The sequence below is a fragment of the Filicampus tigris genome, chromosome 12, assembly GCF_054856515.1.
Source record: "Filicampus tigris isolate MCC_2025a chromosome 12, RoL_Ftig_1.0, whole genome shotgun sequence".
Classification (NCBI taxonomy): Eukaryota; Metazoa; Chordata; class Actinopteri; order Syngnathiformes; family Syngnathidae; genus Filicampus; species Filicampus tigris.
Window position 1 is genome coordinate 460,001 of NC_141228.1, and position 16,732 is coordinate 476,732.

The 16,732-nt window shown below is 42.3% G+C and overlaps 1 protein-coding gene and 1 pseudogene across 7 annotated transcripts in view; one reads left to right on the forward strand and one right to left on the reverse strand.

Moving 5' to 3' along the window:
• The window catches only part of ect2 (epithelial cell transforming 2), a 235,313-nt gene that overhangs the window by 43,982 nt on the left and 174,599 nt on the right, over positions 1-16,732 (reverse strand). For all 7 annotated transcript variants that reach the window (XM_086047347.1, XM_086047345.1, XM_086047350.1 and 4 more), the window contains one exon: positions 5,982-6,120. In XM_086047347.1, the coding sequence (XP_085903473.1) occupies positions 5,982-6,120 (139 nt within the window). The remainder of the gene's footprint in view (positions 1-5,981; positions 6,121-16,732) is intronic.
• LOC147138006 (uncharacterized) lies at positions 3,477-5,313 on the forward strand (annotated as a pseudogene).

The following is a 16,732-nucleotide window of genomic DNA, read 5'->3' on the forward strand; positions in this document are numbered from 1 at the left end:
CTGTGCAGTAAACACAACGCAGGTTGGAGAGACCTCTCCAGCACATCCTCTCAAGCTGCAACATTGCTCTGACGCAGGGGCGTTTCCCTTGGAGGCACAATCAGGTGCTGCGGAAGCTGGCAGAGCTGCTGGAGACGTGCAGGGTCAAAACAAACGGCTCGTCAGATCCCCAGCGGCCAAGCATTACCTCCATCAAGCCAGGAGAGGAAGGGCAGAAGACAATCGCGGGAAAACCAGCACATCTGCTTAACCCTGGAAAGAGCTGTGAAATGTGCGTCGTCCTGGATAAAAAGCTGATCTTCCCAAACAAGATCACACAGACGACGCAAAGACCAGACATCATGATGTTGTCCAAGGCTGCTAAGAAAGTAATCATCATTGAACTGACGGTGCCATGGGAGAAGGGAATACCAGTAGTACACGAGTTCAAGCGGCAAGTCCAGCGACCTCGCACAAGAATATAGAGGCGGAGGCTGGTCCACGACCATTCACCCCATAGAGGCTGGATGCAGGGGTTTCGTGGGAGGGTCGGCAGTCCGACTGATCCACGTTGTGGGAATGACCGGAGGAAGCTTGAAAAGGGCAACCAAGGAACTGGTGGAAGAGGCTGAGAAAGCGAGTTTCTGGATATGGCTACGGAGGAACGATAACAGTTGGGGCTCAACACTCCAATGAGGTCAGTTGCAGGGAGTGGTGTGGGGAGACGTCCCCAAAAACCACTGCCCCCCCACTGCGAGATGTCCTGGCGTAGGTGCCAAGCAAATAAACTAGGGATGTTCCGATCAGGTTTTATGACACTGATACCGATCATGCATGAATGAGATCGGCCGATACTGATTCCGATCACATGGAATATCTGTATATTTTTCCATTTATTTATGGTGACTGCTATTATGCAATATTATCTGGAAAAAAACAGCCATATTATTGCCAGAAGTTTGACAAAAATCTATATATATTTTCAAAAGCATGAAGAAGTACAAAACCGTTGCTGGCACAATACAACAATTACTCAGTCACAAAGATAACTGAAAAACTTAAATTTACCAGCTTTTAGTAACAGTTTTGAATAGATCCCAATAATCAGCAGTCTCAAAAGACTCAATTATGCAAAAAGTCAAATAAATAACATGCTACCTAAACATCGGATGGTTCAAAATATTATCAAAGTGGAAAAAATAGTCACATGCAGGTTTAACTCGAATAAACTATTCAATGAGTTCATAAATTGAAACGACTCAGGAATTTGGTTTATTGTCTTGTACATAGGCAAACTATCTTGTGCATTTGTCAATGAGAAAAAAGTCACTGTTAATCTTTTTGCGAATTATAAAATGATATAGTGGGTCTGTTGCCCACAAGTGACTTACAATGTGTCTCCCTGTGGCAATAATGCCACTTATACTGCACTGTACCCAAAGTGACTTTATTCAATGCAGTGAGCCTCGTAAAGTCACCATAGTCTCCCAATTGCTTGTTCTTCAAATGTCGGATTAAGTTTGTTGTGTTGAAACATTTGGCCGCGTGAGGTACCGTTTTATGGCATTTACAGTATTACAAGACGCAAACACTGCTATGTTCACACCAACTACGGTGGTCGTAATATTCGAACAAAAAGTCTTTTATTGCCGATCAAAACACCCGCAGCTCATGCTTCGCAGCCTTGTGTTGTGTCCCTCCCCTCTGCTAGCAGCGGAGGAGCGGCTGCGTTAGGGAGCCTTTCTGGCGGCGCATTTCAATTGGAGTCAATGTAGCTCACGCGGGCGTGCGCGGTTGCGTGCGGTGCGGCGCGAGTGATGCTTTTGGACGGAGGGATGTCGTTGCATATTAAACAAATCAAGTTTTTTGCCATTTCGTCTCGCGGCAGCCAAGCATGAGCTGCAAGTGATCGGATGTTTTGATCGTCAATAAAAGGCTTTGATCAAATATTCCGATCATATATTTTCCACGAAAATTGGCCAATCATGATCAGTGCCCGATCGATCGGAGCATCCCTAAAATAATCCTGTATATATATATATATATATATATATATATATGTATATATATATATATATATATATATATATATATATATATTAGACATATATATTAGTGCTGTCAATCCATTAAAATATTTAATTGTAGTTCATCACATTTTTCATAGTTAACTACTAGTTAATCGCACATTTTTATTGTGAATTTTTTTTTTTCTGTCCTGTAATTTTCTTGAGTTTTAATACCCTTAACATGAATAAGATGATTGATTTGTTTATGCAAATACTTTATTAAAGCAAAGACAACCTAAACATTTTTTTTAAAGAATATGCTCCATGCAAGCCCATTACTTGACACAAGGCATTCTGATAAAAATTGTGTTTGTGGAATAAGAGTTAATCCACCTGTTCACACTGGGGGCGGCCATTTTGTGACGTCTTTCGACTGAAAATGATATTACATTTGCTCAGGGCTCAGGTAACGACCAATCACAGCTTACCTGTTTTATGAAACTGAGCCATGATTGTTCGTTATTTGAGCCCTCAGGGCATCTGTGATGTCATTTTCAGTCGACAGAAGTGATAAAATGGCCGACCGCTGAGATGGCTGGATTTTGCTGCTTGACTCATATTCCACAAACACAATATTAATCAAAATGCCTTGTTTCAATTGGGGGGCCTGCATAGAACATATTCTTGAGCAAAAAAAAGTTTGGGTTGACTTCCGCTTCAATTGAAAAAACAAGCATTGGATTCAACTCACATAAACAGCCCCTCAGCCCTTTCAAACACACACACACACCTACACATGCACGCACGTCTGCGCACGCACACATGCATGCACACAATCATTTACATTGGTGTTGTTCTGACAGATATATTTATTTTTTCTTGAGGGCGACTTGTTGCTCAAGCGCCGCTTGGATTTAGAACTACAAGAGCAGTCATTTTTACGGATGTCACTTTTATTGCGTTCTGGCAATTACTTAATCGACTAAAAAGATTATTACTTGTTTGGAGCAAACGGCATATTATTTTCTATTTATTATTTTTCTAAATTGCTGCAATATTGTTTTGTGAGTATATATTTATTGATATTGTGCTTAAGTATTTATTCCTTTTTGATTCGGTTTGGTATGGCACATTTCCTGAGCGGAGAAGAAAGGAGAGAGAGAGAGAGAAATGAATTAAAGCGAGGCTGTTCACGTCTGAATAAAGATGTAACAAAACACTATCCTGCCGTGTCGGTTGTCTTTAGCAAGGAAAACGCCAGGGGCAGGGGGACTGAGCCAAGCAATTAATTATCATCATCAATATTTGAAGCAGATGTCAGACCTCCTCTACTCTAAAGCTTTTTAAAAAAAAAAATACATGGTGATCATGGTGACCAGCAGCCTTTATCAATGAAGCCGCTGGTTGCTATGGAAACCTTAATCACGCGATAAAAAAATTGACGGCATCCAAGGATGGCTCATAGACTCCTGATGACCAAGAGGAAAAATGGATCCAGTTTTCCCTTGCCCGGACGCGGTTTACAGTGGCCTCCCTCTGGAGCCAGGCCTGAAGGTTGGGGCTCAAATGCGACAGTCTGGTGGCCGGGCTTGCACCCACAGGGCTCGGCCCGAAAGGACATGAGTCCCCCTTCCTATGGACTCACCACCTCTGGGAGAAGCCAAAGGGATCGGGTGCGTAATGAGATGGGCGGCGTCCAAGGCAGGGACCTTGGCGATCCCAGCTACATAAAATGGCTCTAGGGACGTGGAATGTCACCTCTCTGGCCGGGAAAGAGCCTGAGCTGGTGAGCGAGGCAGAGAAGTTCTGACTAGATATAGTTGGACTCTCCTCCACACACAGCTTGGGCTCTGGTGCCAGTCCTCTCAAGAGGGGTTGGGACTCTTTTCCACTTTGGAGTTGCCCACAGTGAGAGACGCAGAGCAGGCGTGGGCATACTGATTGCCCCCCGGTTTAGCGTCTATACAGTGGGGTTCACTCTGGTGGATGAGAGGGTTGCCTCCCTCCGCCTTTGGGTGAGGGGATGGTCCTGACTGTTGTTTGTGCTAATGCAAGAAACAGCAGTGCAGAGTACCCACCCTTTTTGGAGTGCTTGGAAAGAGTGCTGAAGAGTACTCCCTCTGGGGACTCCACCGTCTTGCTGGGTGACTTCAGTGCTCATGAGGGCAATGGCAATGACAACTGGAGGCGCATGATTCTGAGAAACAGCCCCCCTTATCAGAACCCGAGCAGTGTTCTGTTACTGGACTTCTCTGCTCATCACCGATTGTCCATAACGAACAACATGTTCAAACATAAGAGTGTCATATGGGCACTTGGCACCCGGACACCCTAGGACGCAGTTCAACTTTGTGATGTGTCAGCGGATTTGCAGCCGCGTATGTTGGACACTCGGGTGAATAGAGGGGCGGAGCTGTCAACTGATCATCACCTGGTGGTGTGTTGGCTCCGATGGTAGGGGAAGATGCCGGTCCGACCTGGTAGACCCAAACGTATTGTGAGGATTTGCTGGGAACGTCCGGCAGAATTCCCTGTCAGAAAGAGTTTTAACTCCCAGCTCCGGCAGAACTTCGCCCAAGCCTGAGGGAGGGGGCGGACATTGAGTCCAAGTGGACTATGTTCCGTGCCTCCATTGTTGCGGCGGCTGACCGGAGCTGTGGCCTGTAAGGCGGTCATATCTGTTGTGGCAGCAACCCCCGAACCTATTGGTGGACACCGGCGGTGAGGGATGTCATCAAGCTCAAGAAGGAGTCCTATCAGGCCTTTTAGGCCTGTGGGACTCCGGAGTGGGCTGATGGGTACCGGTTGGCCAAGTGGAATGCAGCCTTGGTGGTCACCGAGGCAAAGACACAGGCATGGGAGGCGTTCGGCGAAGCCATCGAGAATAATCCGGACGGCTTTGAAGAAATTCTGGTCCACCATCCGGCATCCCAGGAGGGAGAAGCAGTGCGCCGTCAACACTGTATATAGCGGGGATGGGGGGGATGTTGACCTCAACACGATCGGTGGAGAGAAAATTCAAGACCTCCTCAATTCCACTGACATCCCTTCCCACGAGGAAGCACAGTCTAGGGTCTCTGGGACGGGCTTTCCTATCTCTGGGGTTGAAGTGACCAAGGTGGTTACAAAGCTCCTCGGCGGACAGGGCCCGGAGGTGGACGAAACCCACCCAGAGCTCCTAAAGGGATGTTGTAGGGGTGTCCTGGTTGAAACGCCTCGGCAACATTGCATGTACATCTGGGACAGTGCCTCCGGATTGGCAGACCGGGGTGGTGGGATCAAACTCCTTCAAGGGTGCTGGAGAGGAGAGTCCGTGAGGAAGTAAAGATAAAGGAGTTCCCTGTCTTTGCCATGCTAGCGCCAGTTAGCCATATAAGTAAAATATAAATAGATTATGGCAATAATGAGTACGCAAAAGAGATAAAGTAGTCCTAAGATGGTTGGTCAACAACAATGTATGCACTGCAAGATAGTATTAGTTCACTTACATTGTATGACATTGAATGAAGGCTTATTTATGTGAATCAAAAATACTGCTTTGGGGTAGCACCTCATGCAAATAATTTACAATGCACTGGTGGAGGAGAAACTGCACATTGCGTTACATAACCATGGACAAAAAAAACAGTTAACTTTTTTTTTTTTACGCGGTTATGTGCTCCCGGACTTTATGGGTTAAAGGCAGTCAAAGTTCCAGGAGCATGGTTTTGAAATTAATTTCTGCTAGGTGCCATTTAGCCACATTTCTCCATTAAAGTCTTTTTCATTTTAGTTTTTGACTCCATTTTCCCTTAACATATGATTATTATTAGTAGTATTTACAATGAGGTCCTATTTTCATTCCAAAAATACTGTACATTTGGACAAAAAGGCTTCTCATCGCCAATTTGCCACTTCCCTAAAATCTACAGTTGCGTAAATAAACCCACCCACTATTGGCTAGCACAGACTTCATTAAAACCTTTTTACAAAGTGTACATGCGATCATCTCACCTTCTGTGTCCCGCAGGTCTAGAACTCTTCGAATTTGTGACAGTGGCATCAAAGTGATGTGCTTCAGTTGAGGTGGTGCTCTTGTTTGTCCCAGTGGACTCTTAAAAGTATTGATAACTTTGTGTCGCTTCCTTGCAATCTGAATAAAAATACACAATCAGACAGAAAGATTGCATTATGTTTGCAAGATAACCAAGTCCATATTATGAAAACTGCTGAATAGGGTCTGCCATTGAGGATTGAGTGAAAGCAGGACTAACATTCCGGGTCTCCTGGAACGACGAATGCCACGGTAGAAGCATGAACAAAGAAGGACCAATTGGAAATGTAAGTGCGTGTTGTGCAGCTCCTGCCCTCCGCCGGAGCCGCTGTGCTGGTACATGGCAGCTCCATCGGGGCACATCACTGCTGGCTGCATCTCTTCCCTATCGGCACTGGCCCCAGCTTTCTGCGGGTGCCTATGCTTGGCACGCGCAGGTGGTGGCGACTATGGACGTGTGTCAGGTAGTGATGTAAAAATTCACTCAAGCCCCGATTAGATTTCAATTTTCAGTTCTCCATTTTTTATTCGATTTGATTTTTTTTTTTTTTTTTTTTTAAATCGCTACCATGCTTGTCTCTGTGCGCTAGTGTGCTGCAGCCATTCGCAAACGCAATATGCGATGATGTTTGGTGCAAGCATGGCAAGTAGGGCTGCCCCAAACTATTATTTTGCTAGTCGATTAATCACTAACAGTAGTACTGAGTTGCACTAACACTATCAAACTATTATTATTACAACAACAAAAAAATGGAGTAATGAGATTTCCGATTCCTAAACACAACACTCGGTGGGTAGTCACAACGACCGTGAGGCAGCACTTCCTATTGCTGCTCGATGTTCGCTGACTAATACCTCCATAATCTGAAGAAGATGCTACCTTATGTTAGCATACCACAACAGGACATAAATGGTAGCCTGTGTGTGCTAACTAAAGCTAGCTTTCAGAAACGACTGTCCCAAAGTGAGAAATGAAATCGGGCACCAATTGCTAACACTAGCGCTAACTTGGAGCCATGACGCCATTACACACAATGCTTCTGTTTACATCACGGATTACCACTACTGCGCATGTCCGATGCAGAGAAGCCGGCCGTGGGATACGAGGCTTTTATGAGAAAAACATAACAGCAAATAATTAGGTGTATAAATAAACGACACGTCCAATATTAAAATTAATTGTCGACGATTTTGAGCATTGAAGTTGTCGTGTTAGTAATCTAATCTTGGCAGTTATAGTGTCAAGTAATTTACCCAATGTGCGGGTGCCGTTTGTTTACAGCTGGTTAACATGGATTCTTTAATTTTTTTTTACATCAATGCATATTTTAAGCATTTATATCGATATAAAATCGATTTTCGATAAATCGCTGCATCCCTAGTGCCAGGACTTTCCTGTGAATTTCCACAGGTGTGTTGCCTGTCAGGACCACGAGGTTGCGGTCACCCTTCGCAGGCTCGGCCGTCTTGCCCTTACTGGCCCGGTGAGCCACCTCAGCCGGCACCGAGCAGCTTTCTTAAAACTGGTGGGGATCCAGAACCGAAATCAGAATCAATAAGTATGTTTAATGTCATCATTGGGCCAACAAGTTAAACTGGAACCAAAACACACAAATGACTAGCTAATATTTAACTTACATAGCATAAACTGTACATACTTTGCACATACATACATAGATACTGTACATATACACATACAGCATAAGGTTACATAGACTGTTTAGATTATATATTTTTTTCTTGATTGCCCCTCAAATACAGTGTGTCACATTTTTCTTTCTAAAGAAAAACAACACTAGGTTAGCCCATCAATCGGGTGTTCAAAAGCATGTCAAAAGCATGCTTTAAGTCAGTGGTTCTCAAACTTTTTTCATTGATGTACCCCCTGTAAAATATTTTTTTCAGCCAAGTACCCCCTTACTAGCGCAAAACAGTTTTGGATGAAAAAGTAAAAATAATTTAAAAAGTGTGCAATGCTATTCAATGTCTGATTTATTAAACTTTGGAACTCCATTTGGAGTCATATCTCTAGAACATTTGGAAATGAAAAGATATTACTTAAAAAAAGATAACTAAATTATTAAGATTCGTGCACACAAGAATAATTATCAATATAGTGTCCTCCAATCACAGTAAGAATCTGTTCTCCAAAAGAAACAAACTTAATTTTGAAAAATATTGTCTGAAAATATCTACCGGTATTTAATAATTAAAACGAAGACTGACATCATGACCTAGTGTCCAGACTGAACCTTTCATTGTTTCACTGCACTGAGCCTTTTTGCATTTAGTGAGACACTTGGGCTTGTGCTTTCCTGATGATCTTTGTCATTATTGGTGGCAAGGAGGGAGCTGCTGTGATGAAGTTATTTTTTTTTTTTTTGCATTGCAGCTGCTTTTTAATTTGATATATTTTAAAATCTCAAGTACCCCCATTTGAGAACCACTGCATCAAGTAACTGCTGCATTATTGTATGTTCTTGTGGTTCTCAAAAATAAAGATCTCTTATGAAAAAAATAATATACAAATAAAAAAAAAAAAGCCCTTTGAGTAACTCACAGTAAAACTCAATGAGTAAAAAGTTTTAAAAAATTGGTTTCGGAATCGAATTGAAGAACAGGAATCATCCAAATTCTAATGATGGAGCACCCTCCTGGCGAGGGTGGGAACGTAAATTGACCAGTTAAGCAAGAGCTTCTCCTTTGGGCTTAGCTCCTTCTTCACTACAACAGACGAGACAGAGTCCACATCCCTGCAGTTGTTGCACTGATCAAGCCTGTCCATCTCCCATTCCATTCTTCATTCACTCGTGAACAAGACCCCAAGATACTTGAACCCCTACATTTGGAGCAGGAGCTCATCTGAATACTGGAGAGGGCATGCCCCCTTTTTCGACTGAGGACAATGATCTCAGTTTTGGGGGTGCTGATTTTCATTCTTCACGCTTGGTTGCAAAATGCTCCATTACAGTAGAACCGGGGTCCCCAACCACCGGGCTGCGGACCGGTACCGGGCCGCAGGCCACTTTGGACCGCGCCGCACAGATGAAAGAAAGAAAGAAAAAACGGTACAGTATTACGGTTTATTCATTATCCGAGGCGGAAAAACATTTTATTTTGAAAAGTGACCGGATTCTCTCCGTTACATCCATCTATGACAGCTATGGCATGTCAAGTTGTCTCTGTTTCTTTGCGCTTTCGTTAAAGGAAACTTATCCCCCTCGCTCACCATTAGTGGCATGCTACTGTGGGCAGGTCCAGCACTGACAGGTTACAAAAAAGTGTTGTCCTACGACATGCTTTCGCTTGTACTCCCGGAAGTCATTTTGTTCGCGGCTGCTTGAATGGGAGATGATAAGCTAGCTTGCCCTGTTGCAGCAGTCTTTATTTATACTATATGTAAGTCCATGCAAAGCAGCAATGAGCTGCGTGCTGCGCATCATCTCCTCTGTTGTGACTAATAAACGACCCCACTAACAAGTAGCGTTTTCCCCGCTTAGGCGAACAAGGGGTCGCTAAGTGTGCTAATTGCTGAAGTGAAATGTGGAGTCGAGAATAGCAAATTAAGTGCTTACGTGTACAGAGCACTTTTTACTGGAGCCTGACGAGAAACGCGTAAGGGTGGAGAACCAGCAGTTATGAAGAGAAATGTTGCATTCGTAGACAAAAAATAAGGCGAGGGCTACATTAGCAATTTAGCACACCGGCCAGAACTCGCCAACGGCATAAATAACCCAATCACAAATTTTCTCGTTTTGTGATTTTTACACTCACCATTAATGTTAGGACCAAAGATTCAAATAATACCATGATATGTATTTCAAGCCATACCGCTCAGCCCTCAGTCTCTTCTTTGAAGCAGTTAAGTCTTAGCAAAAATATGGAAAAAATATTGACTTATGTACAAAGAACATGTACGTTAGCACAAAATGTAAAACATTTTGGGGTTAAAAATTATTTTTATACACAATTGCACATAAATGCATGCTTCAAAAAGGACTGACTTCCTCACAAAACCTCTTTAGTGTCATTGCATTATTAGAATAATAGCTTTTAATGTTTTTGATGGTATAATGGCATTTTGATATGTTTGTAAATGTTACTGTACATTGTGACGATTGCACTGAAGCTTGATTTCAAGAAAATCGCAAATTAAATCGAAATATCAGTAGGAAAAATCGCAATACATTTTTTTCCTAAAATCGTTCAGCCCTGGTCTTAGCCATGAAATAAAATTTCATGGGTGAGAGCGAGCGATTGAGCCAGCCACACGAACGAGCGAGGGAGAGCAAGCGATAGAGCCAGCCACAAGGACGAGCGAGCAAGAGCGAGCCAACCAGCCACGCGAGAGAGAGAGGGAGAGAGGGAGAGAGGGAGAGAGGGAGAGAGGGAGAGAGAGAGAGAGAGAGAGAGAGAGAGAGAGAGAGAGAGAGAGAGAGAGAGAGAGAGAGAGGAGAGAGGGGAGGGAGGGAGGGAGGGAGGGAGGAGAGAGAGAGAGAGAGAGAGAGAGAGAGAGAGGAGAGAGAGAGAGAGAGAGAGAGAGAGAGAGAGAGAGAGAGAGAGAAAGAGAGAGAGGAGAGAGAGAGAGAGAGAGAGAGAGAGAGAGAGAGAGAGAGAGAAGAGAGAGAGATGAGAGAGAGAGAGAGAGCGGGCCAGCCACACGGATGAGCGAGCGAGAGCGAGCGAGCAAGCCAGCCACACGGACGAGCGAAGCGACCGGAGTGCTGAGTGCTGACTGAAAGTCAGTGGCGGTAGGCCCCACTGACGACGACCTCCAGGCCCCACTGTTGGAACACTAGCAGCGGTCGACCCATTGGGTTCGGCACTAGCAACTAGAACCACAGTGGCCAAACACCAAGCCCAGTAGCAGCTACGGCACTCACTCCTGGTCCACAACGTTTCCACTACTTGGCGACAGCAGCAAATCACTTAGTAAGCACTTTGAGTTGCATTTTTATGTATGAAAGTGCTACATAATAAAATGTGATTGATTGATTGATAAGCAACTAGCTAGCTTGTTGTAAAATCAAATAGTCGGGGATAGAAGAAATACTGCCAAGGAAAGCGGAGACGAAAGCGGAGGCAGAGCTCATACTGCTAACTCAGATAACTGTTGCGACAACAAAAGGACATGTTCATGACACTTCTCCGGCAATAAGACCATTTCAAAAGCTATGTTTCAACAATCATGGGCACAACAACAAACAAACTAGATGCATTTGCAAAGGAACTACAGGAAATTAAGACAAGTTTGCAATACACTCAAAAGGCGGTTGATGATTTAAAAACGGACAATAAAAAGAATCAGAATATAGTAAATCCACAGTCTCCAGCAAGTCCCAAGTCCCTGCAGAAAAAAAAAAATCAAGCAAGTCCAGTCGCCACCAAATTTCAAGCAAGTCAAGTCATTACTTGATTCAAGCAAGTCATAAGTCAAGTCATCAAATCTTCCTCAGTAAAACATATGTTGGAGTAAGAAAAAAAAACATTATTTCCCTGATCTTACTACAAATAGTATGATATTTATACAAATGTAATCAACATTTGCATCTGTAAAAATAATTTAAAAAAACTATTAGAATAACTGTATTGTATTGTATTATTTGAACTTTTCATTATTTGTGAACTTTACCATGAATTACTCAAAAGGCTGTTTTTTAACCAGTATATTTATTTTAATACACCACTGCGAGGTCCCTATTGTTTTTGTAGGGATTATTATTATTATTATTATAATGCCGTAACTCATTCTTGGAGCCCGAAACATGCACGAAAACTCACCAAATTTTGCACACTGATCGGGCGAAAATTGCAATATTTCAAAGTTGTGGTAAACTTCGCAAAGAAAATGCCTCTGTAGCGCCACCTAGAGTAGGAAAACAAAGTAGAATTCCAGCCCATTTGACCTAGGCCTACGAAAATTGGCAGGCACGTGTAGCACCCCGAGATGTACAAAAAGGTCCATTGCAGCCATAGTCTAAAGTGTCCAGGACGTGAGCTATGAATTTTTGAATGTCCAAATTTGGACCATTTTTGTACATTTACAGGGTGCATACTTTTGAACTCATGTCCCGGAGGATTCACCCGATTGACTCCAAATTCAGATCATCTTCATCATCTTAAGACCCGGGGCAACAAATGGCAAAAATCTGTTGAGTTTTCGATAAACTATGACGGGGCATCAAATTTGGTGTAAAATGTTTCCTTCGCCATACAGGAGAAAAACCTTAATAACTCCTCTGCACATTCTCCCAAAAATCCCAAAGTTCACCTGTACGTAAATAGTCGCGACCTGAAGACATCTATATGATAATATTTCTTTATATATATATTTCCACGTAGTGGCGACTAAAATATTATTTTTTTTACATTTATATTTATTGCACAGAGTCCGTTGAACAAATCTGACTGAAAATTTGTCAGAAAAGCCTAAAAGCCTATTTTTAAGGGGAAGCTCAAGACATACCTTTTTAGTTTGGCTTTTAAATAATCGTTCTTACTCTCTTAGTATTTTTATCCAATCTCATTGTTTTATAGTTCTTAACTTCTATCATTGCTTTGTCTTTTTAGCTTCATTGTCATTGTCTTTTAGCTTCACCCAGTTTTTACCTCCAGCCAGTGTTTCCTCAAGGGTGTCTTCCACGCTTGGGAGTTATGGCTGGCCTCCATGCGCTATATTTAGGGTCTGCCCCAGGGGTATCTTTGGTGGTGGTGCTACCCGTGGCCATGGGCTATCATCCCTCTCAGCGTGGACAAGCACTCCTTGGGTACTCTTTCCTCATATGGTTTCTCTGTGCCTTGCCATGTCACTTTTGAGGGTTATATGTGTGTGTGTGGGGGGGGGGGGGGGGGGTGAGAGTAAAGGTGTGCTTGTGGATGTCTGTCTTTGCGTATATTGTGAGGGAGGGAGAGAAGGCGGCAGCGGGTTCTCTTTTTATGTTGTATTTTGACATTTTTAATGTACAGCACTTTGAGTTGCATCCTAGGTGTGAAAAGTGCTATATAAATAAAATTTGATTTGATTTGATTTGAAGAGTGTTTAAGACTTCCTAATCTTAAAATGCAAAATTTGTGATTTTTCGTGAAAATTTGTTGCCATGGCAACACACAATTCTCAAAAAAACAAAAAAAAACAATGCTCATTTAGAGGCTCTGAACATGCACGAAATCTCACGAAACTTTGCACATACATCAGGCCTGGCGAAATCTTTTTTTTTTTTTTTTTGTGCAATTTGTAAAAAAATGGCTCGCTAGCGCCCCCTAGAAATTTTTACAAAAGTTTTTTCGTGATCTACAAAAAAATTGGTGGTATATGTAACAGTTCAAGGCCTACAAAAAAGTCTCTTGGAGCCATATGCTAATCCAAACCGGAAGTCCGCCATTTTGAATTACATTTAAAGTATGAATTTTATCTAAATACAATAGCTGCTGGAACTTGACCCACATGATAATTTCTTCTAAAAAAAACTACTGACATTTGATAAAAGTCGAAGCCTGAAGACATCTCCGAACTTATTTTTTATCGTAGTGTTAGCGCCACCTACTGGCTAAAGGAAGTACATGTTTTATTCTTTGACCTTTTTCTCCTCGCAGGTTAACCAGGTAGATCTCATAATTGCTTGGAAGACTCTGTAGACCTTCCTGATGTTAAAATACAATATTTGCGATTTTTCGTTAATAGCTGTCGCCATGGCAATGGGCAGTTCGCAAATAAAATTACGCAGATTTTGATTGTCTAAACATGCATGAAATCTCACGAAATTTTGCACACACATAAGGCCAGGTGATTTGTTTTGTTTGTTTTACGTTGCAATTGTTTAAAAAAATGGCTCGCTAGAATTATTATAAAAATCAGCCCCAGTTGTACGTTTCACCTATACCTATGAAAATGTGGTGGTATGTGTAACAGGTCAAGACCTACAAAAATGTCTCTTGGAGCCATGTGCTAAACCTAATAGGAAGTCCGCCATTTTGAATTTACTTTACAATTCGTTATCGCATTGACTTTAAAAGCAGCTGTAATGTGATCCACATGATAATATATTGTTAAAATTTCACACATTTGATGAGTCTAGACCTGAAGACAACTACGAACTAACTTTTCATCGTAGTGGGAGCGCCACCTCCTGGTAAATGAAGTACATGTTTTATTCTTTCATGTTTCTCTCCTGGCAGGTTAGCCAGGTCTCCTTCATATTTGCTTGGAAGAGTGTTTAGGCCTTCATGGTGTTAAAACACAAATTTTTCGCAAAAAGCTGTTGTCAAGGTAACGCCCAGTTTGCCAATAACACACTGCTGATTTTGAGATGTAAACATGCATGACAACTCATGAAACTTTGCACGCATAGAAGGCTTGGTAAATTAATCAATAATTAATTAGTTAATTATGAAATTTTAAAGAAATGGCTCACTAGCGCCCCCTAGATTGATTAAAAAAAAGCTGCCATGGTTGTACGTTTTCCCTAGCTCTACGGAAATTTGGTAGTATATGTAGCAGGGAGAGACCTACAAATAGCCTCTTGGTGCCATATGCTAAAACAGGAAGTTTGCCAATTTGAATTACTTTCACATTTTGCTTCAATTTCAGCCTTTTGTAGAGGTCATATTTAACCCATTAAGGACAGGACCGCAAAACCGCGTTTCTACCACTAGAGCCGGGAGCACTGTTGCGTCTTTCTACCTTTAAAGTCAGGAGAGCAGATACGTCAATTGCTGCCACTGCGGAGACCTGTGGGAAGTGCTTGCCGGCCGGTACGAAGCGAGCGGAGGGGCTGACCGAGAGGACCACGGCAGCTCGAATGGGGGTGAGCTTCCGTGCTATTGCGATGCAGCTTTGGCGACAAGAGCTGTCCGCCATTTTTTTTTTTTTTTTTTTTTTAAATCGTTTGTAGCTCTTCTATGCGGCTAACTGGGAATCAAAACTTAGCACCGACATTCTACAATCTGAATGGTCCCGGGAGAACCAGAATGATGGACCCGGTTCCACTCGATTCCCGGTTCCCATCCCTAGTCATATGTCAGATTTTGTTGATTATGGCCGCGCCATGTGGACAAAAGCGGTAGCATTTTGACAAAAGTCAACCACATTTCCCATGCGTGCCAGCGCATAGTGTCGTGAAATCCTGAGCTCTCGCTGGCCTGCAAGTTGGACTCAATTACATTTCTATTTCCAGTGGCTGTGTGAAAGATGAATAGCAATGAGGTGATGAATCTAATTTTGTTTCAACAATACTTTTGTTTTTTTTTGGTTGTTTAGGGGCTTCTGCCATGACACCAGTAATAGGGTAGACGTTCGAATCAACTTCTGTCCTTTTAGCGAAAGGAGGAAGTGGGTATGCCTTACAGCAATTCAGGACAGTTGTATTTTTTTGTGTGCCTGGTTTGCTCCCATCCTCCTGAAAGTTGCTTAGTGCCAGTAAAAACGATACAGACCCTCCCCTCCAGGCCATGACAAAAGTCCAGTTCAACTACATATAAGTCAATGTTTCACCAAAAGAGAAACATTTTTTTTTTTTTATTAAGGTCAAATTCTTGCCCAGTGCTGCTTTAACTTATAAAATTAATGTCTACACTTGAATTATTTAGAAGAATGCATGTTATTTTTTCCATCTAACATTTAAATAAGTGGCACATTGTTAATGTGGTGATAAATACTGAAATGTGCTGAATGAGGGCATAAACGTGTATAATCATCAGATTTAAAAACCACATGTTTCTGGTGCCAATCTATTACCAAAATCTATTTAGTGTGTGTAGATTGGTGAACGAAATGCATTAACTATGTGCACTTTGTGGGTTGTCACTTTTTTAAGTTGAGTGAAATTGACGTGCATTGGTTTAGGGGGGCGCTGCCACATCAAATATGGCGGATACACTCACGAACAGAAAAGTACTCTTAATGGACTCCATTTAAAGACTCTATGTTCTCACTCTACCTATCGATGTCTCTGCTTCAATAATGTCTGCTTTTCTAAACGGTATAGTTTCAAGATTACAGTGTCCGTGGTGTACAATCTCAGGCTTTTATGGCTTCTCGATGAAATGCAGAATTGAAGTATTTGATCAATGATTGATGAGCTAAACTGTCGAGCTAACCTAGCTAGCGGGGGTTCACAGAGCTATAGATGAAACGAAACTTGTAGATAGTTGTCTCGTGAATGTTGCTTATTGTTTTTTTCATCAAAACGGTCATCCTTCAATCCAGACATCTCCCCATCTATTTTTTCTCTCCACAATTGACTGGGCAGTAAGTCAAACACGGCAGTAATACCGGTGTGTCTGTGGTGTCTGTTTTGATGAATAGAAGCAACTTTCGAAGCACACATCACTTCATCTCATTATTGAACAAAAGGGAGTGGGGAGGGGGTTAGTATTATATGACTGTGCGAATACAAACACCACTGTTGAAACGAGCCGTTCGGACAATTTTCACAAACCATCTCACACCAAGTCATGAGGTTCAAGACTAAGTCAAGTTGAGTTACTTATATACCAAGTCCCAAGTCATGTCTAGTCATTCGCATGTTTTTGACAAGTCCCAAGTCCTAAAAATAGCAACCCGAGTTTAACTCGAGTCAAGTCATTCTTAAAGCAGCACTGGCCAAGAAATCGACCTTAATAAAAAATTTTCACAACTCTTTTGATGAAACTTTTACTTACAAGTACAGTAGTTGAATGGGACTTCATACCGTGAGGGGGTCTGTATCGTTTT